This window comes from Oncorhynchus mykiss, chromosome 23 (assembly GCF_057628025.1).
Source record: "Oncorhynchus mykiss isolate SJ-2025 chromosome 23, ASM5762802v1, whole genome shotgun sequence".
Taxonomy (NCBI): domain Eukaryota; kingdom Metazoa; phylum Chordata; class Actinopteri; order Salmoniformes; family Salmonidae; genus Oncorhynchus; species Oncorhynchus mykiss.
Window position 1 is genome coordinate 50,937,057 of NC_143044.1, and position 15,717 is coordinate 50,952,773.

Consider the following 15,717-nt stretch of genomic DNA (forward strand, 5'->3'; position numbering starts at 1 on the left):
CATCGCCGTGTGGTGCCAGGACAAGAACCTCACCCTCAATGTGATCAATGCAAAGGAGATGATTGTGGACTACAGGAAAAGGAGGACCGAGCACGCCCCCATGCTCATTGACCGGGCTGTAGTGGAGCAGGTTGAGAGCTTCAAGTTACTTGGTGTCCACTTCACCAACAAACTAACATGGTCCACGCACACCAAGACAGTTGTGAAGAGGGCACAACAAAACCTATTCCCCCTCAGGATGACTGAAAAGATTTGACACAGGTCCTCAGATCCTCAAAAGGTTCTACAGCTGCACCATTGAGACTGGTTGGTTGACTGGTTGCATCACTGCCTGGTATTGCAACTGCTCGGCCTCCGACCGCAAGGCACTACAGAGGGTAGTGCGTACGGCCCAGTACATCACTGGGGCAAAGCTTCCTGCCATCCAGGGCCTCTATACCAGGCGGTAACAGAGGAAGACACTAAAAATTGTCAAAGACTCCAGCAACCCCAGTCATAGACTGTTCTCTCTGCTACTGCACGGCCAGCGGGACCAGAGCGCCAAGTCTAGGTCCAAGAGGTTTCTAAACAGCTTCGACTGACCAGTGCCCCTGCACATTGACTCTGTACCGGTACCCCCCTGCATATAGTCTCACTATTGTTATTTTACTGCTGCTCTTTAATTACTTGTTACTTTTATTTGTTATTGTCTTTTGTATTTCTTCTTATTTTTTCTTTAAACTGCATTGTTGGTACCTGTTGTATTTGGCGCATGTGACAAATAAAATGTGATTTGATTTGAAATGAATGTGGTCAAGCAATGTAGCCGATTGAGTCCTTCTTGATGAATAAATAAAACAAAAATGTTTCTCTGTAATACTAGCCACCTAGCAATTGTATAAAGTTGTCTTTAGCTAGCCAGCTAGATAGGTCCCCAATCTCTCAACCTCCTAACTAGTTGTTAATGTCCCTGCCTCTACATACTGTAGCTAAACTACACTGTTGATGAGACGTTTCTCATGAGAAGCTGTTAACATAAATCTAATCAAACACACACATGTACACACACACACACACTTACACACAAACATACACACACAGCAGAGTGGAGTGTTGCAGTCAGGGAGATGTGGTCTGTCAGTACACAATATCTGGTGCCAGTCTAGGAACTCTGTAAAGGTTGTTTCCATAGAGACACTTTGCCAGCTTGCGTTGAAATGAGAAAGGTGTTGAGGGGATAGTGGTAGAAAAGAGAAGTAGTGGAGGAAAGGCGGATGAGAGAAAGAGAAGTGCTGGTGGATTTGAGCTTATCATAAGAAGGTAACAATGTTAGTAGGGTAGTGTGCATAGCCTACAGATAGAACATTAGATTGTGAACCTGGTCAAATAGATTCCATTTATCTTAAATGAGCAAAAGACTATTAAGTCTCATAGGCTGTGTTTACACAGGCAGCCCAATTCTGATATTTTTCATGAATTGGTATTTTTGACCAATCAGATCAGCTCTGAAAAAGAAACAATCTGATGTGATTTGTCAAAATACCAATTAGAGGGAAAAAATATCAGAATTGTCCATTTAAAAACATATATATATACATTTTTATTACTATTTATCAGGGGTAGCAGCAGCACCCTCAGCACCTCTACTTCCTGCAGCTATTCCACCCCTTTACTTAGATTTGTGTGTATTAGGTTGTTGTTGGGGAATTGTTAGATTACTTGTTAGATATTACTGCACTGTTGGAACTAGAAGTACAAGCATTTGGCCACACTCACAATAACATCTGCAAACCATGTGTATGTGACCAATAAAATGTTGTTTGATTTATGGGTGAACCTGCAATAAAGCATTTCATTGCACCTTGTACTCCTGTCTACTGTACTCCTGTCTACTGTATATACAGTGTATATGACAAATAAACAAACTTGTCTGGACATACACACACACACATACACACTGGTAGTCTATTGGAAGAGGGGTGAGACAGGCCACAGCACAGCCTACTAAAATAATAAAGTTGTCCCTCTAATGCATTGCTCTCATGTCTGTCTGTCTCTTTGGTAAGAGTTAACTCACAGTCAACAGTCAACCCCCCAATGTCACTTTCAGCAATAGGATGTAATCTTAGGAAACGGTGTGGTTTCACTACACCCTTGGCTTTCTCACTGATCGTATGCTACCTTCGTGAACAACGACTACAGACAAAGAGGTGCCATATACTCGCTCTCTACGCCCACGTGTCTGTTTCGATGTGTTTCACCTAGGAGCAGAGAAGAGGGGAACAGACTGACGTAACATAGTCCCGGCATCCTCCGCCGCCACATCATCCTCTTCTCAGCAGCAGAACGACCCTTCTCGGTGAAAGTGAACAGAATATACAGAGGACAGGCAGAGAGGAGACGGAAAAGAAACCAAAACGTATAGAGTAACGATTCTCACATGCTTGCTTTTGGTCGTAGTTGATAAGGACCTCGCGCTTGAACTAGAAATAAGCTACATGATATTTTAGCCGACGTTGTTACTATTTTGGCGTCTATAAACTATTCATTGTTTATGTTAAGAGTATAAACTGTAACACATTGAGGTTTCAACAACTCTTGGAAAATGCTACAATCTCTAACTAGCAATTCGTGTGTGCGGTTGATACAAAGTCACAAATCGACATGGTATTTTTTGCTTCTAGTCTTGGGATATATTCTTTATCTTATATTCGGAGCTGTTGTCTTTTCATCGGTGGAACTGCCTTATGAAGACCGGCTAAGACAGGAGTTACGAACCATCAAAAAACTGTTCCTCCAGGACCACGAATGTCTGTCGGAAGAACGCCTTGAGGAGTTTCTGGAGAAGGCGCTCGAGGCCAGTAACTATGGAGTGTCCATTCTCAACAACGCATCGTCAAATTGGAACTGGGACTTCACCTCCTCGCTCTTTTTCGCCAGTACTGTATTGTCTACCACAGGTGAGTCCGTCATTGGCCTATTAAAGTGTACAGCATTTCAGCCATCTAGGGGTGGGCTGGCTGGAGGTGATGCAGGCTGCGCGTCATAGCTCGTTCTACGTTGGCGCAATGACATCGCTCCCAGAAATGAATAGGTGACGTTCAGAAATGTGTTGCTCTTAATATACCTATTTTCGGAAAAATAAGGGAGTTGCTTGCTTATGTAGTTATAGTTATGATGATGGTTATACAGTTCGTTATTGTCATAACCTTCTTGTAACTAGGCACACAACCTGAAAGCAGTTTGCGTTTTGTTGCCTGTGACACTGAAATGTACACTTTCGAGACACTGTACACCCAAGTAACACCTGGCTTTGTTACCTGAACTCAGCTCAGTGATGACAATACATATATGCCCCCAATGCAGCCATTGCACACAACAAAGGCCTACTATATAGGCCTACCCCCCAAAATAGATGTCTGCATAGCTGTGTTGCAGCATAGCTGTGTTGCAGCACCCCCTGACACATCAGAATAATACAGAAAAAAATCATTTTAAAAAGTACGATATTTTTTTTAGCAAAAGTAACGCACTGGGCCTTTACTAGTCCTGTATTAGCGGACATATATAGGCGCTTGTAGCGCAGGCCAAAAACAATTCTGCTTCGCCACACCCTCCCCCCTGATCTCATGTCCTGGTCAGGTAAAACTCTGGGTCCTATTTGTAGGCCATGACAGAACATGATTATTATTTCCTTTTCATCTGTGTTATGACTATAGGGCTGGGAGTTTCTTGCCGGGTCATGTGAATTGGAAACCCTTTCAAACTACCACAAACCTTGTTATTATTCATTCTGAATCTGATATCATAAGAGCCAGAGACAACAACTTAAATGGACAACATACTCTGTAGTATAGTTAAGCTGCAGCTGGCCCAGAACAGAGCAGCTCGTCTTGCTCTTCATTGTAATCAGATGGCTAATATTAATCATATGCATGCCAGTCTCTCTTGGCTAAGAGTTGAGACGGGCTGCATCACTTCTTATTTTTTACAAGAAACATTAATGTGTTGAAAAATCCTAATTGTTTGCATAGTCAACTTATGCACAGCTCTGATGCACACACGTACCCCACCAGACATGCCACCAGGGGTCTTTTCACAGTCCCAAATCCAGAACAAATACAAGAAGGTATACAGTATTATATAGAGCCATTATTGCATGGAACACAGAACTGATCAAAATAGAACCCCAGAACTGGTCATCTTAAATAGACCACAGAACTGGTCATCTTAAACAGACCACAGAACTGGTCATCTTTAAATAGACCACAGAACTGGTCATCTTAAACAGACCACAGAACTGGTCATCTTAAATAGACCACAGAACTGGTCATCTTTAAATAGACCACAGAACTGGTCATCTTAAACAGACCACAGAACTGGTCATCTTAAACAGACCACAGAACTGGTCATCTTAAACAGACCACAGAACTTCTGGTGTGAGTGCCATGAGCTACAGAACAGAGTTCCCAACCCTCTAGATCGTGTTGTTTTGTCTAAATCACGTATGATGGTTTGCTGTTGCTACCTGCTATTAATGTGTTCAGCTGTGCAATAGACTACTGTCATCACTACTACTGCCTTGTAATGTGGTTCAGCTGGGCAGTAGCCTACTGTCATCACTACTACTGCCTTGTAATGTGGTTCAGCTGGGCAGTAGACTACTGTCATCACTACTACTGCCTTGTAATGTGGTTCAGCTGGGCAGTAGACTACTGTCATCACTACTACTGCCTTGTAATGTGGTTCAGCTGGGCAGTAGACTACTGTCATCACTACTACTGCCTTGTATGTGGTTCAGCTGGGCAGTAGACTACTGTCATCACTACTACTGCCTTGTAATGTGGTTCAGCTGGGCAGTAGACTACTGTCATCACTACTACTGCCTTGTAATGTGGTTCAGCTGAGCAGTAGACTACTGTCATCACTACTACTGCCTTGTAATGTGGTTCAGCTGGGCAGTACACTACTGTCATCACTACTACTGCCTTGTAATGTGGTTCAGCTGGGCAGTAGACTACTGTCATCACTACTACTGCCTTGTAATGTGGTTCAGCTGGGCAGTAGACTACTGTCATCACTACTACTGCCTTGTAATGTGGCTCAGCTTGGCAGTAGACTACTGTCATCACTACTACTGCCTTGTAATGTGGTTCAGCTGGGCAGTAGACTACTGTCATCACTACTACTGCCTTGTAATGTGGCTCAGCTTGGCAGTAGACTACTGTCATCACTACTACTACCTTGTAATGTGGTTCAGCTGGGCAGTAGACTACTGTCATCACTACTACTGCCTTGTAATGTGGTTCAGCTGGGCAGTAGACTACTGTCATCACTACTACTGCCTTGTAATGTGGTTCAGCTGGGCAGTAGACTACTGTCATCACTACTACTGCCTTGTAATGTGGTTCAGCTGGGCAGTAGACTACTGTCATCACTACTACTGCCTTGTAATGTGGTTCAGCTGGGCAGTAGACTACTGTCATCACTACTACTGCCTTGTAATGTGGTTCAGCTGGGCAGTAGACTACTGTCATCACTACTACTGCCTTGTAATGTGGTTCAGCTGGGCAGTAGACTACTGTCATCACTACTACTGCCTTGTAATGTGGTTCAGCTGGGCAGTAGACTACTGTCATCACTACTACTGCCTTGTAATGTGGTTCAGCTGGGCAGTAGACTACTGTCATCACTACTACTACCTTGTAATGTGGTTCAGCTGGACAGTAGACTACTGTCATCACTACTACTGCCTTGTAATGTGGTTCAGCTGGGCAGTAGACTACTGTCATCACTACTACTGCCTTGTAATGTGGTTCAGCTGGGCAGTAGACTACTGTCATCACTACTACTACCTTGTAATGTGGTTCAGCTGGGCAGTAGACTACTGTCATCACTACTACTGCCTTGTAATGTGGTTCAGCTGGGCAGTAGACTACTGTCATCACTACTACTGCCTTGTAATGTGGTTCAGCTGGGCAGTAGACTACTGTCATCACTACTACTACCTTGTAATGTGGTTCAGCTGGACAGTAGACTACTGTCATCACTACTACTGCCTTGTAATGTGGTTCAGCTGGGCAGTAGACTACTGTCATCACTACTACTGCCTTGTAATGTGGTTCAGCTGGGCAGTAGACTACTGTCATCACTACTACTACCTTGTAATGTGGTTCAGCTGGGCAGTAGACTACTGTCATCACTACTACTGCCTTGTAATGTGGTTCAGCTGGGCAGTAGACTACTGTCATCACTACTACTGCCTTGTAATGTGGTTCAGCTGGGCAGTAGACTACTGTCATCACTACTACTGCCTTGTAATGTGGTTCAGCTGGACAGTAGACTACTGTCATCACTACTACTGCCTTGTAATGTGGTTCAGCTGAGCAGTAGACTACTGTCATCACTACTACTGCCTTGTAATGTGGTTCAGCTGGGCAGTAGACTACTGTCATCACTACTACTGCCTTGTAATGTGGTTCAGCTGGACAGTACACTACTGTCATCACTACTACTGCCTTGTAATGTGGTTCAGCTGGGCAGTAGACTACTGTCATCACTACTACTGCCTTGTAATGTGGTTCAGCTGGGCAGTAGACTACTGTCATCACTACTACTGCCTTGTAATGTGGTTCAGCTGGGCAGTAGACTACTGTCATCACTACTACTGCCTTGTAATGTGGTTCAGCTGGGCAGTAGACTACTGTCATCACTACTACTGCCTTGTAATGTGGTTCAGCTGAGCAGTAGACTACTGTCATCACTACTACTGCCTTGTAATGTGGTTCAGCTGGACAGTAGACTACTGTCATCACTACTACTGCCTTGTAATGTGGTTCAGCTGGGCAGTAGACTACTGTCATCACTACTACTGCCTTGTAATGTGGTTCAGCTGGGCAGTAGACTACTGTCATCACTACTACTGCCTTGTAATGTGGTTCAGCTGGACAGTAGACTACTGTCATCACTACTACTGCCTTGTAATGTGGTTCAGCTGGGCAGTAGACTACTGTCATCACTACTACTGCCTTGTAATGTGGTTCAGCTGGGCAGTAGACTACTGTCATCACTACTACTGCCTTGTAATGTGGTTCAGCTGGGCAGTAGACTACTGTCATCACTACTACTGCCTTGTAATGTGGTTCAGCTGGACAGTAGACTACTGTCATCACTACTACTGCCTTGTAATGTGGTTCAGCTGGACAGTAGACTACTGTCATCACTACTACTGCCTTGTAATGTGGTTCAGCTGGACAGTAGACTACTGTCATCACTACTACTGCCTTGTAATGTGGTTCAGCTGGGCAGTAGACTACTGTCATCACTACTACTGCCTTGTAATGTGGTTCAGCTGGACAGTAGACTACTGTCATCACTACTACTACCATGAACGTGTAGATGAAAAAAAGTGATGCAAATATTTGGGAAGTAGGTAACACTTTGTATTAAGGTTGGTCTTAACTAATATCAATATTGTATTAAGATGTTGTTAGATAATGCTGTACTTTAACATGGATCATAATATGAATTAAACACTGCTTTGTGTTTCCTCCAGGATACGGTCACACCGCTCCGCTCTCCGACGGGGGAAAAGCTTTTTGTATCGTCTACTCTGTGCTCGGCATCCCCTTCACCCTCCTCTTCCTCACTGCCGTGGTCCAACGCATCATGATCTTCAGCACACGCCGGCCCGTCATGTATGTGTCCACCCGCTGGGGCCTGTCCAAACCTTTGGTAGCCATGGTCCACGCCACGCTCCTCGCCATCCTGGCTGCTTCCTGTTTCTTCCTCATCCCGGCAGCCATCTTCTCCTCCCTAGAGGAGAACTGGAACTTCCTGGAGAGTTTCTACTTCTGTTTTATATCTCTCAGTACCATCGGACTGGGAGATTACGTACCAGGAGAGTCCTTCAACCAGAGGTTCAGACAGATCTATAAAGTGGGCATCACTGGTAAGTGTTCACATTTGTTTGCTTGAATTTCTTTTAGCACACAATAGGTGCTGGTCTTCCAAGAGTCCATGAGAGATTGATAAATGATCCAGAACTGGGGTGATGAATGATCCAGAACTGGGGAGATGAATGATCTAGAACTGGGGTGATGAATGATCTAGAACTGGGGTGATGAATGATCTAGAACTGGGGTGATGAATGATCCAGAACTGGGGTGATGAATGATCCAGAACTGGGGTGATGAATGATCCAGAACTGGGGTGATGAATGATCCAGAACTGGGGTGATGAATGATCAAGAACTGGGGTGATGAATGATCCAGAACTGGGGTGATGAATGATCTAGAACTGGGGTGATGAATGATCCAGAACTGGGGTGATGAATGACCCAGAACTGGGTTGTCCAAATTAAAGTGAACTTAAATAACCATATAAATAGAGATACAGCATCATCCAACACCTTGAGGCTCTGCATTGGACAGGTTCGTCTTGAGGCTCTGGATGCTATTGGACAGGTTCGTTGTGAGGCTCTAGATGCTATTGGACAGGTTTGTCGTGAGGCTCTGGATGCTATTGGACAGGTTTGTCTTGAGGCTCTAGATGCTATTGGACAGGTTTGTCTTGAGGCTCTAGATGCTATTGGACAGGTTTGTCTTGAGGCTCTAGATGCTATTGGACAGGTTTGTATTGAGGCTCTAAATGCTATTGGACAGGTTTGTCTTGAGGCTCTGGATGCTATTGGACAGGTTTCAAATCAAATGAAATGTATTTATATACATTTTTCTTACATCAGCTGATATCTCAAAGTGCTGTACAGAAACCCAGCCTAAAACCTCAAACAGCAAGCAATGCATCAGCTGATATCTCAAAGTGCTGTACAGAAACCCAGCCTAAAACCTCAAACAGCAAGCAATGCAGGTGTAGAAGCACGGTGGCTAGGAAAAACTCCCTAGAAAGGCCAAAACCTAGGAAGAAACGTAGAGAGGAACCAGTCTATGAGGGGTGGCCAGTCCTCTTCTGGCTGTGCCAGGTGGAGATTATAACAGAACATGGCCAAGATGTTCAAATGTTCATAAATGACCAGCATGGTCAAATAATAATAATCACAGTGGTTGTAGAGGGTGCAACAGGTCAGCACATCAGGAGTAAATGTCAGTTGGCTTTTCATAGCCGATCATTGAGAGTATCTCTATCGCTCCTGCTGTCTCTAGAGAGTTGAAAACAGCAGGTCTGGGACAGGTAGCACGTCTGGTGAACAGGTCAGGGTTCCATAGCCGCAGGCAGAACAGTTGAACCTGGAGCAGCCGCATGGCCAGGTGGACTGGAGACAGCAAGGAGTCATCATGCCAGGTGGTCCTGAGGCATGGTCCTAGGGCTCAAGTCCTCAGAGAAAGAGAGAATTAGAGAGAGCATACTTAAATTCACACAGGACACCGGATAAGACGAGAAATACTCCAGATATAACAGACTGACCCTAGCCCCCCGACACATAAACTACTGCAGCATAAATACTGGAGGCTGAGACAGGAGGGGTCAGGAGACACTGTGGCCCCGTCCCGACGATACCCCCGGACAGGGCCAAACAGGCAGGATATAACCCCACCCACTTTGCCAAAGCACAGCCCCCACACCACTAGAGGGATATCTTCAACCACCAACTTACCATCCTGAGACAAGGCCATGTATAGCCCACAAAGATCTCCACCATGGCACAACCCAAGGGGGGGCGCCAACCCAGACAGGAAGACCACGTCAGTGACTCAACCCACTCAAGTGACGCACTCCTGACATGGACGGCATGGAAGCGCACCAGTAAGCCAGTGATTAGGCCCCTGTAATAGGGTAAGAGACAGAGAATCCCAATGGATAGGTTTGTCTTGAGGCTCTAGATGCTATTGGACAGGTTTGTCTTGAGGCTCTAGATGCTATTGGACAGGTTTGTCTTGAGGCTCTAGATGCTATTGGACAGGTTTGTCTTGAGGCTCTAGATGCTATTGGACAAGTTTGTCGTGAGGCTCTAGATGCTATTGGACAAGTTTGTCGTGAGGCTCTAGATGCTATTGGACAAGTTTGTCTTGAGGCTCTAGATGCTATTGGACAAGTTTGTCTTGAGGCTCTAGATGCTATTGGACAGGTTTGTCTTGAGGCTCTAGATGCTATTGGACAAGTTTGTCTTGAGGCTCTAGATGCTATTGGACAAGTTTGTCTTGAGGCTCTAGATGCTATTGGACAAGTTTGTCTTGAGGCTCTAGGTGCTATTGGACAAGTTTGTCTTGAGGCTCTAGGTGCTATTGGACAAGTTTGTCTTGAGGCTCTAGGTGCTATTGGACAGGCTCAAATTGCTCTTTAGAAGCCAAAAACCAGAAGCCTTTTGCTGTGAAACAGAAAACAGCTCCTGGCTAAGAAGAGAGAAAAAGGCTGATTTTGAACTTAGTAGGGGGACCTGTATATTTGATTTGGATTGCCCTCAGCACTTCTGGCATGTTTGTGAAGTTTGGCTGAATCTGAGACAGGAGAATCTTCCCATATCTTTCCTGAACATCCCCTCTTCCTTCATCAATACACAGAAAGTCTAAATTAATGTAGACTGCTACTGCTATTCAGAGACTTTAGTTGATTATGACCATAGTAATGATCATGATAATAATGAGCTCATCTATTATTGGGAAAACCAACACCAAAACCTTTCTACTGATTACACACTGCTTGCTGGGCTCATCATTGCCCTTTCCCTCCCCCTAGTGGTTAGATAGAAAAACAAACAATGTTGTGAGGTTGTGATTGCCATGCTATGAACTGAGTCAGCTGAGGGTTTCAATGAGCCAGTGATGAGTTGGAGAAGAGGAGCACTGCAGATAGCCTATTCAGTATTTATATCATACTATGCATGTGAGGATAAGAACCATGGAGAGAGAGTGATCAAATGACAATATTAATGGATAATCTCTCTCTCTCTCTCTCTCTCTCTCTCTCTCCAGTCTACCTCCTCCTGGGCTTGGTCGTGATGCTTGTGGTCCTGGAGACGTTCTGTGAGCTGCAGCAGCTGAAGACCCTGAGGAAGATGTTCTATCTGAAGAAGGAGAAACCACAGGACCGCCTGGCTATACTGGAGCACGACCATCTGGCCTTCACCGCCGTGTCCCACCAGAACAACTCCACCTCGCTCAGGGAGGACAACACCAAGAACCTGCCCTTCGTTAGTGTCCCCGAGCTGGCCTCGCCCGGTGGGGACGACCCCATGATCGGCTAGAAAGGGGGTGGGGATAGTTAAAATTTTGGGGTGAAACTAGGGAAGGCCAAGGAGAGTAGAAGTGTAGTGAGGGGGGAGGGATGGTGAAACTAAGGTTGCAATCCAATTCTCTATCCTTCTTCTGAAGTGTGCACTTGATCATTGCATTTGTCACTATACCCTGATGAAGACAGCTTGTCTGTCGAAACGTTGGTTATTAGGATATTAAATGATTGCATCTGAGCCCCTGGGTGTGCAGCTCTCCTTTCCTTTTTCAAGTGTTCTACTCCGCTAGCCAGCACCTCGCCTAAACACGTGTTCTACTCGGCTAGCCAGCACCTCGCCTAAACAGGTGTTCTACTCCGCTAGCCAGCACCTCGCCTAAACAGGTGTTCTACTCCGCTAGCCAGCACCTCGCCTAAACACGTGTTCTACTCGGCTAGCCAGCACCTCGCCTAAACAGGTGTTCTACTCCGCTAGCCAGCACCTCGCCTAAACAGGTGTTCTACTCCGCTAGCCAGCACCTCGCCTAAACAGGTGTTCTACTCCGCTAGCCAGCACCTCGCCTAAACACGTGTTCTACTCCACTAGCCAGCACCTCGCCTAAACACGTGTTCTACTCCGCTAGCCAGCAGCACGCCTAAACAGGTGTTCTACTCCGCTAGCCAGCACCTCGCCTAAACAGGTGTTCTACTCCGCTAGCCAGCACCTCGCCTAAACACGTGTTCTACTCCGCTAGCCAGCACCTCGCCTAAACACGTGTTCTACTCCGCTAGCCAGCACCTCGCCTAAACACGTGTTCTACTCCGCTAGCCAGCACCTCGCCTAAACACGTATTCTACTCCGCTAGCGAGCACCTCGCCTAAACACATGTTCTACTCCGCTAGCCAGCACCTCGCCTAAACACGTGTTCTACTCCGCTAGCCAGCACCTCGCCTAAACACGTGTTCTACTCCGCTAGCCAGCACCTCGCCTAAACACGTGTTCTACTCCGCTAGCCAGCACCTCGCCTAAACAGGTGTTCTACTCCGCTAGCCAGCACCTCGCCTAAACACGTGTTCTACTCCGCTAGCCAGCACCTCGCCTAAACACGTGTTCTACTCCGCTAGCCAGCACCTCGCCTAAACACGTGTTCTACTCCGCTAGCCAGCACCTCGCCTAAACACGTGTTCTACTCGGCTAGCCAGCACCTCGCCTAAACACGTGTTCTACTCCGCTAGCCAGCACCTCGCCTAAACACGTGTTCTACTCCGCTAGCCAGCACCTCGCCTAAACAGGTGTTCTACTCCGCTAGCCAGCACCTCGCCTAAACACGTGTTCTACTCCGCTAGCCAGCACCTCGCCTAAACACGTGTTCTACTCGGCTAGCCAGCACCTCGCCTAAACACGTGTTCTACTCCGCTAGCCAGCACCTCGCCTAAACACGTGTTCTACTCCGCTAGCCAGCACCTCGCCTAAACACGTGTTCTACTCCGCTAGCCAGCACCTCGCCTAAACACGTGTTCTACTCCGCTAGCCAGCACCTCGCCTAAACACGTGTTCTACTCCACTAGCCAGCACCTCGCCTAAACAGGTGTTCTACTCCGCTAACCAGCAGCTCGCCTAAACACGTGTTCTACTCCGCTAGCCAGCACCTCGCCTAAACACGTGTTCTACTCCGCTAGCCAGCACCTCGCCTAAACAGGTGTTCTACTCCGCTAGCCAGCACCTCGCCTAAACACGTGTTCTACTCCGCTAGCCAGCACCTCGCCTAAACAGGTGTTCTACTCCGCTAGCCAGCACCTCGCCTAAACACGTGTTCTACTCCGCTAGCCAGCACCTCGCCTAAACACGTGTTCTACTCCGCTAGCCAGCACCTCGCCTAAACACGTGTTCTACTCCGCTAGCCAGCACCTCGCCTAAACACGTGTTCTACTCAGCTAGCCAGCACCTCGCCTAAACACGTGTTCTACTCCGCTAGCCAGCACCTCGCCTAAACACGTGTTCTACTCCGCTAGCCAGCACCTCGCCTAAACAGGTGTTCTACTCCGCTAGCCAGCACCTCGCCTAAACACGTGTTCTACTCCGCTAGCCAGCACCTCGCCTAAACACGTGTTCTACTCGGCTAGCCAGCACCTCGCCTAAACACGTGTTCTACTCCGCTAGCCAGCACCTCGCCTAAACACGTGTTCTACTCCGCTAGCCAGCACCTCGCCTAAACACGTGTTCTACTCCGCTAGCCAGCACCTCGCCTAAACACGTGTTCTACTCCGCTAGCCAGCACCTCGCCTAAACACGTGTTCTACTCCACTAGCCAGCACCTCGCCTAAACAGGTGTTCTACTCCGCTAACCAGCAGCTTGCCTAAACACGTGTTCTACTCCGCTAGCCAGCACCTCGCCTAAACACGTGTTCTACTCCGCTAGCCAGCACCTCGCCTAAACACGTGTGCGTTTCTTTCACCTCTTGATCACTGCCTACCATCAATTCTCTCCAGGTGAAACTCTCTGTAACATTAGCTGATAATCTCTCGGCGAAACTCTCCCCAATCGATGCTTACACCAATTCAATGCTTTTCAATAAGAAGGGTAGAGAATCGGGATGCAACCTATAAACGGTGAGGGAACGGTGATACCGGGGTCTCATAGGAGAGTAGAAGGGTATTTCAGAGAACTTCTGAACTTAAGCTTCAGCAAAAGGATCCATTTTAAAAACAAAAGCTTGACTTCAAACCACTGTTAGTAATATTGAATACGATAGTATTTTAGCCCTTTATCGTCCACGGGAACTTAACTATCCCTAGTAATGACACACAACATGTAGCCTTCATATGTCTAGTTGATGTGTACGCTGGGTAACTTAACGATAAGGGAAATGTCTGCCTTACTATTGGAGCTTCGTTCATTGTCAGGATCCTTGTTCAGAACAGCCTTGCTATCTATCTACCGTTCTTATATAGACTATATCCATATCTATCATGTGTTTATGAACACGCTTATAGTGAGTTATGATGCAGTCATAATGCCTTATGAGCACAGCTATAAACACATAGATATGGGCTTCGTAGAAAGTTGATAGAAAGTCCTACTAACTTGACAATAGCACAGTTGGGAACATTTAACAGGACATCCACCTGGGAAAATGGAAGCTAATATCACGTTATACTGTTAGTCTGTACACATAGTACTGGATGTAGTTCTAAGGTACATTTTACAGGAGTGAACTGAAACGCATGTATTCAGGTTAACTGGATCAGGTATACAACCGTAGCCCATTTCATCATTGTGAAATGCCCTGAACATGAATTACAGTAAGATGTTTATTTGATGCTAGTTTAAAGTACAAGTTGTGATGTTATGTTGAGGTAGTTGTAAATGTTTCTTGACTAGTGCTGTACTGTCTGTATTTCTCACGTTATTTAGTCTGAAAGAAATGGACTTACTTGTGTGGCTTATTGTATGTTAAAGGGACGGTTAAGAAGGGAACAAAGCAGGTCTGAATCATGGTTCACTGCCAGAAGAAATGATGCTGTATAGAACCATGAAAGGTTCAGTGACTCATCTCATAAAGCACCTTTATTTTTAGCAGTGTATTATCATCAATCATATGACCACAGCAGGTTTCTGAACACCTTGTGTGAACCACTCAGAAATGGGAAATGACCGGGTTGAACATTTTGGACCAAAAATGATTGGTTCTGGAAAGTACAAAAGTTATGTCCTGAACTTCAGATTTAAGTGAGAGGACAAAGAAGAACTGAATTTAGAAGAAGTGATGTTGTTGTTAGAAGACTTGCAGTGTGTGTACAGATATAGGATCTTAATTTGACCAGTATTGTCACAGCAAAATAATCCTGCAGGAACAGGATTTTAACATGTAGTCCATAATGTTGCTTGATTAGTGGTTAGGCTGGCCAAAAGTAGGCTACATGAAAAGTGCAATACTGTTAATATAACTGTGTTAGTGTGGGTTTTTAGTGAATGTATGTAAATCACAAAGCTCATCTGCAACAAAGAGTGATCAAATTAAGAGCCTACATCTGTAATGCTTCAGGACTGCTCTGTGACAGACAAGAAAAGTCTGATTATTTGATACTGCAAATCACTATTTAAAAACATGATTATAAACTAGCTTTGAACTATTTTAGAAAGAGCTTAGTATTTCTGGGGGATGTTAAGAGGAGTGTTTACAAATGTGTGTTTGTAATTTATGCAGATGATGATTCTAATAAAGGTACTCCGTGAGAGACTCAGAGGAACTTGACTATAGAAAACACTGATTGACAGCAGGCAGACAGGACTGCTTTACAGTACAATGCAGTAGAAACATTTCCCTGGACAACTCTTTAACTGATTTGTAATAGCTACACTATAATGAATTAACTGACATATATTGCCCAAATTAAGATCTACAAAAATCAACTAAATTAAGATTTAAGTTAAGATGTACAGAAGGGAATATTCATTTATTTGCTTGTACGTATTTGTCATGATGTCATCCTGTATTTGAAACGTATTTGTTTGAAGCATACATGTGAGTACAAGCTGACTTGTGGACATCCTGGTATTATTATTGTGGACA

The 15,717-nt window shown here is 45.5% G+C and overlaps 1 protein-coding gene across 1 annotated transcript; it reads left to right on the top strand.

Annotated features, from left to right (window-relative positions):
- The first annotated feature begins 696 nt into the window (after positions 1-696).
- On the top strand, positions 697-15,394 carry LOC110503042 (potassium channel subfamily K member 1). Its single transcript, XM_036960909.2, has 3 exons — positions 697-2,939; positions 7,535-7,930; positions 10,908-15,394. Exons 1-3 carry the CDS (start codon positions 2,585-2,587, stop codon positions 11,177-11,179), a joined length of 1,023 nt encoding a protein of 340 aa, XP_036816804.1. The 5' UTR covers positions 697-2,584; the 3' UTR covers positions 11,180-15,394.
- Positions 15,395-15,717: the final 323 nt, after the last annotated feature.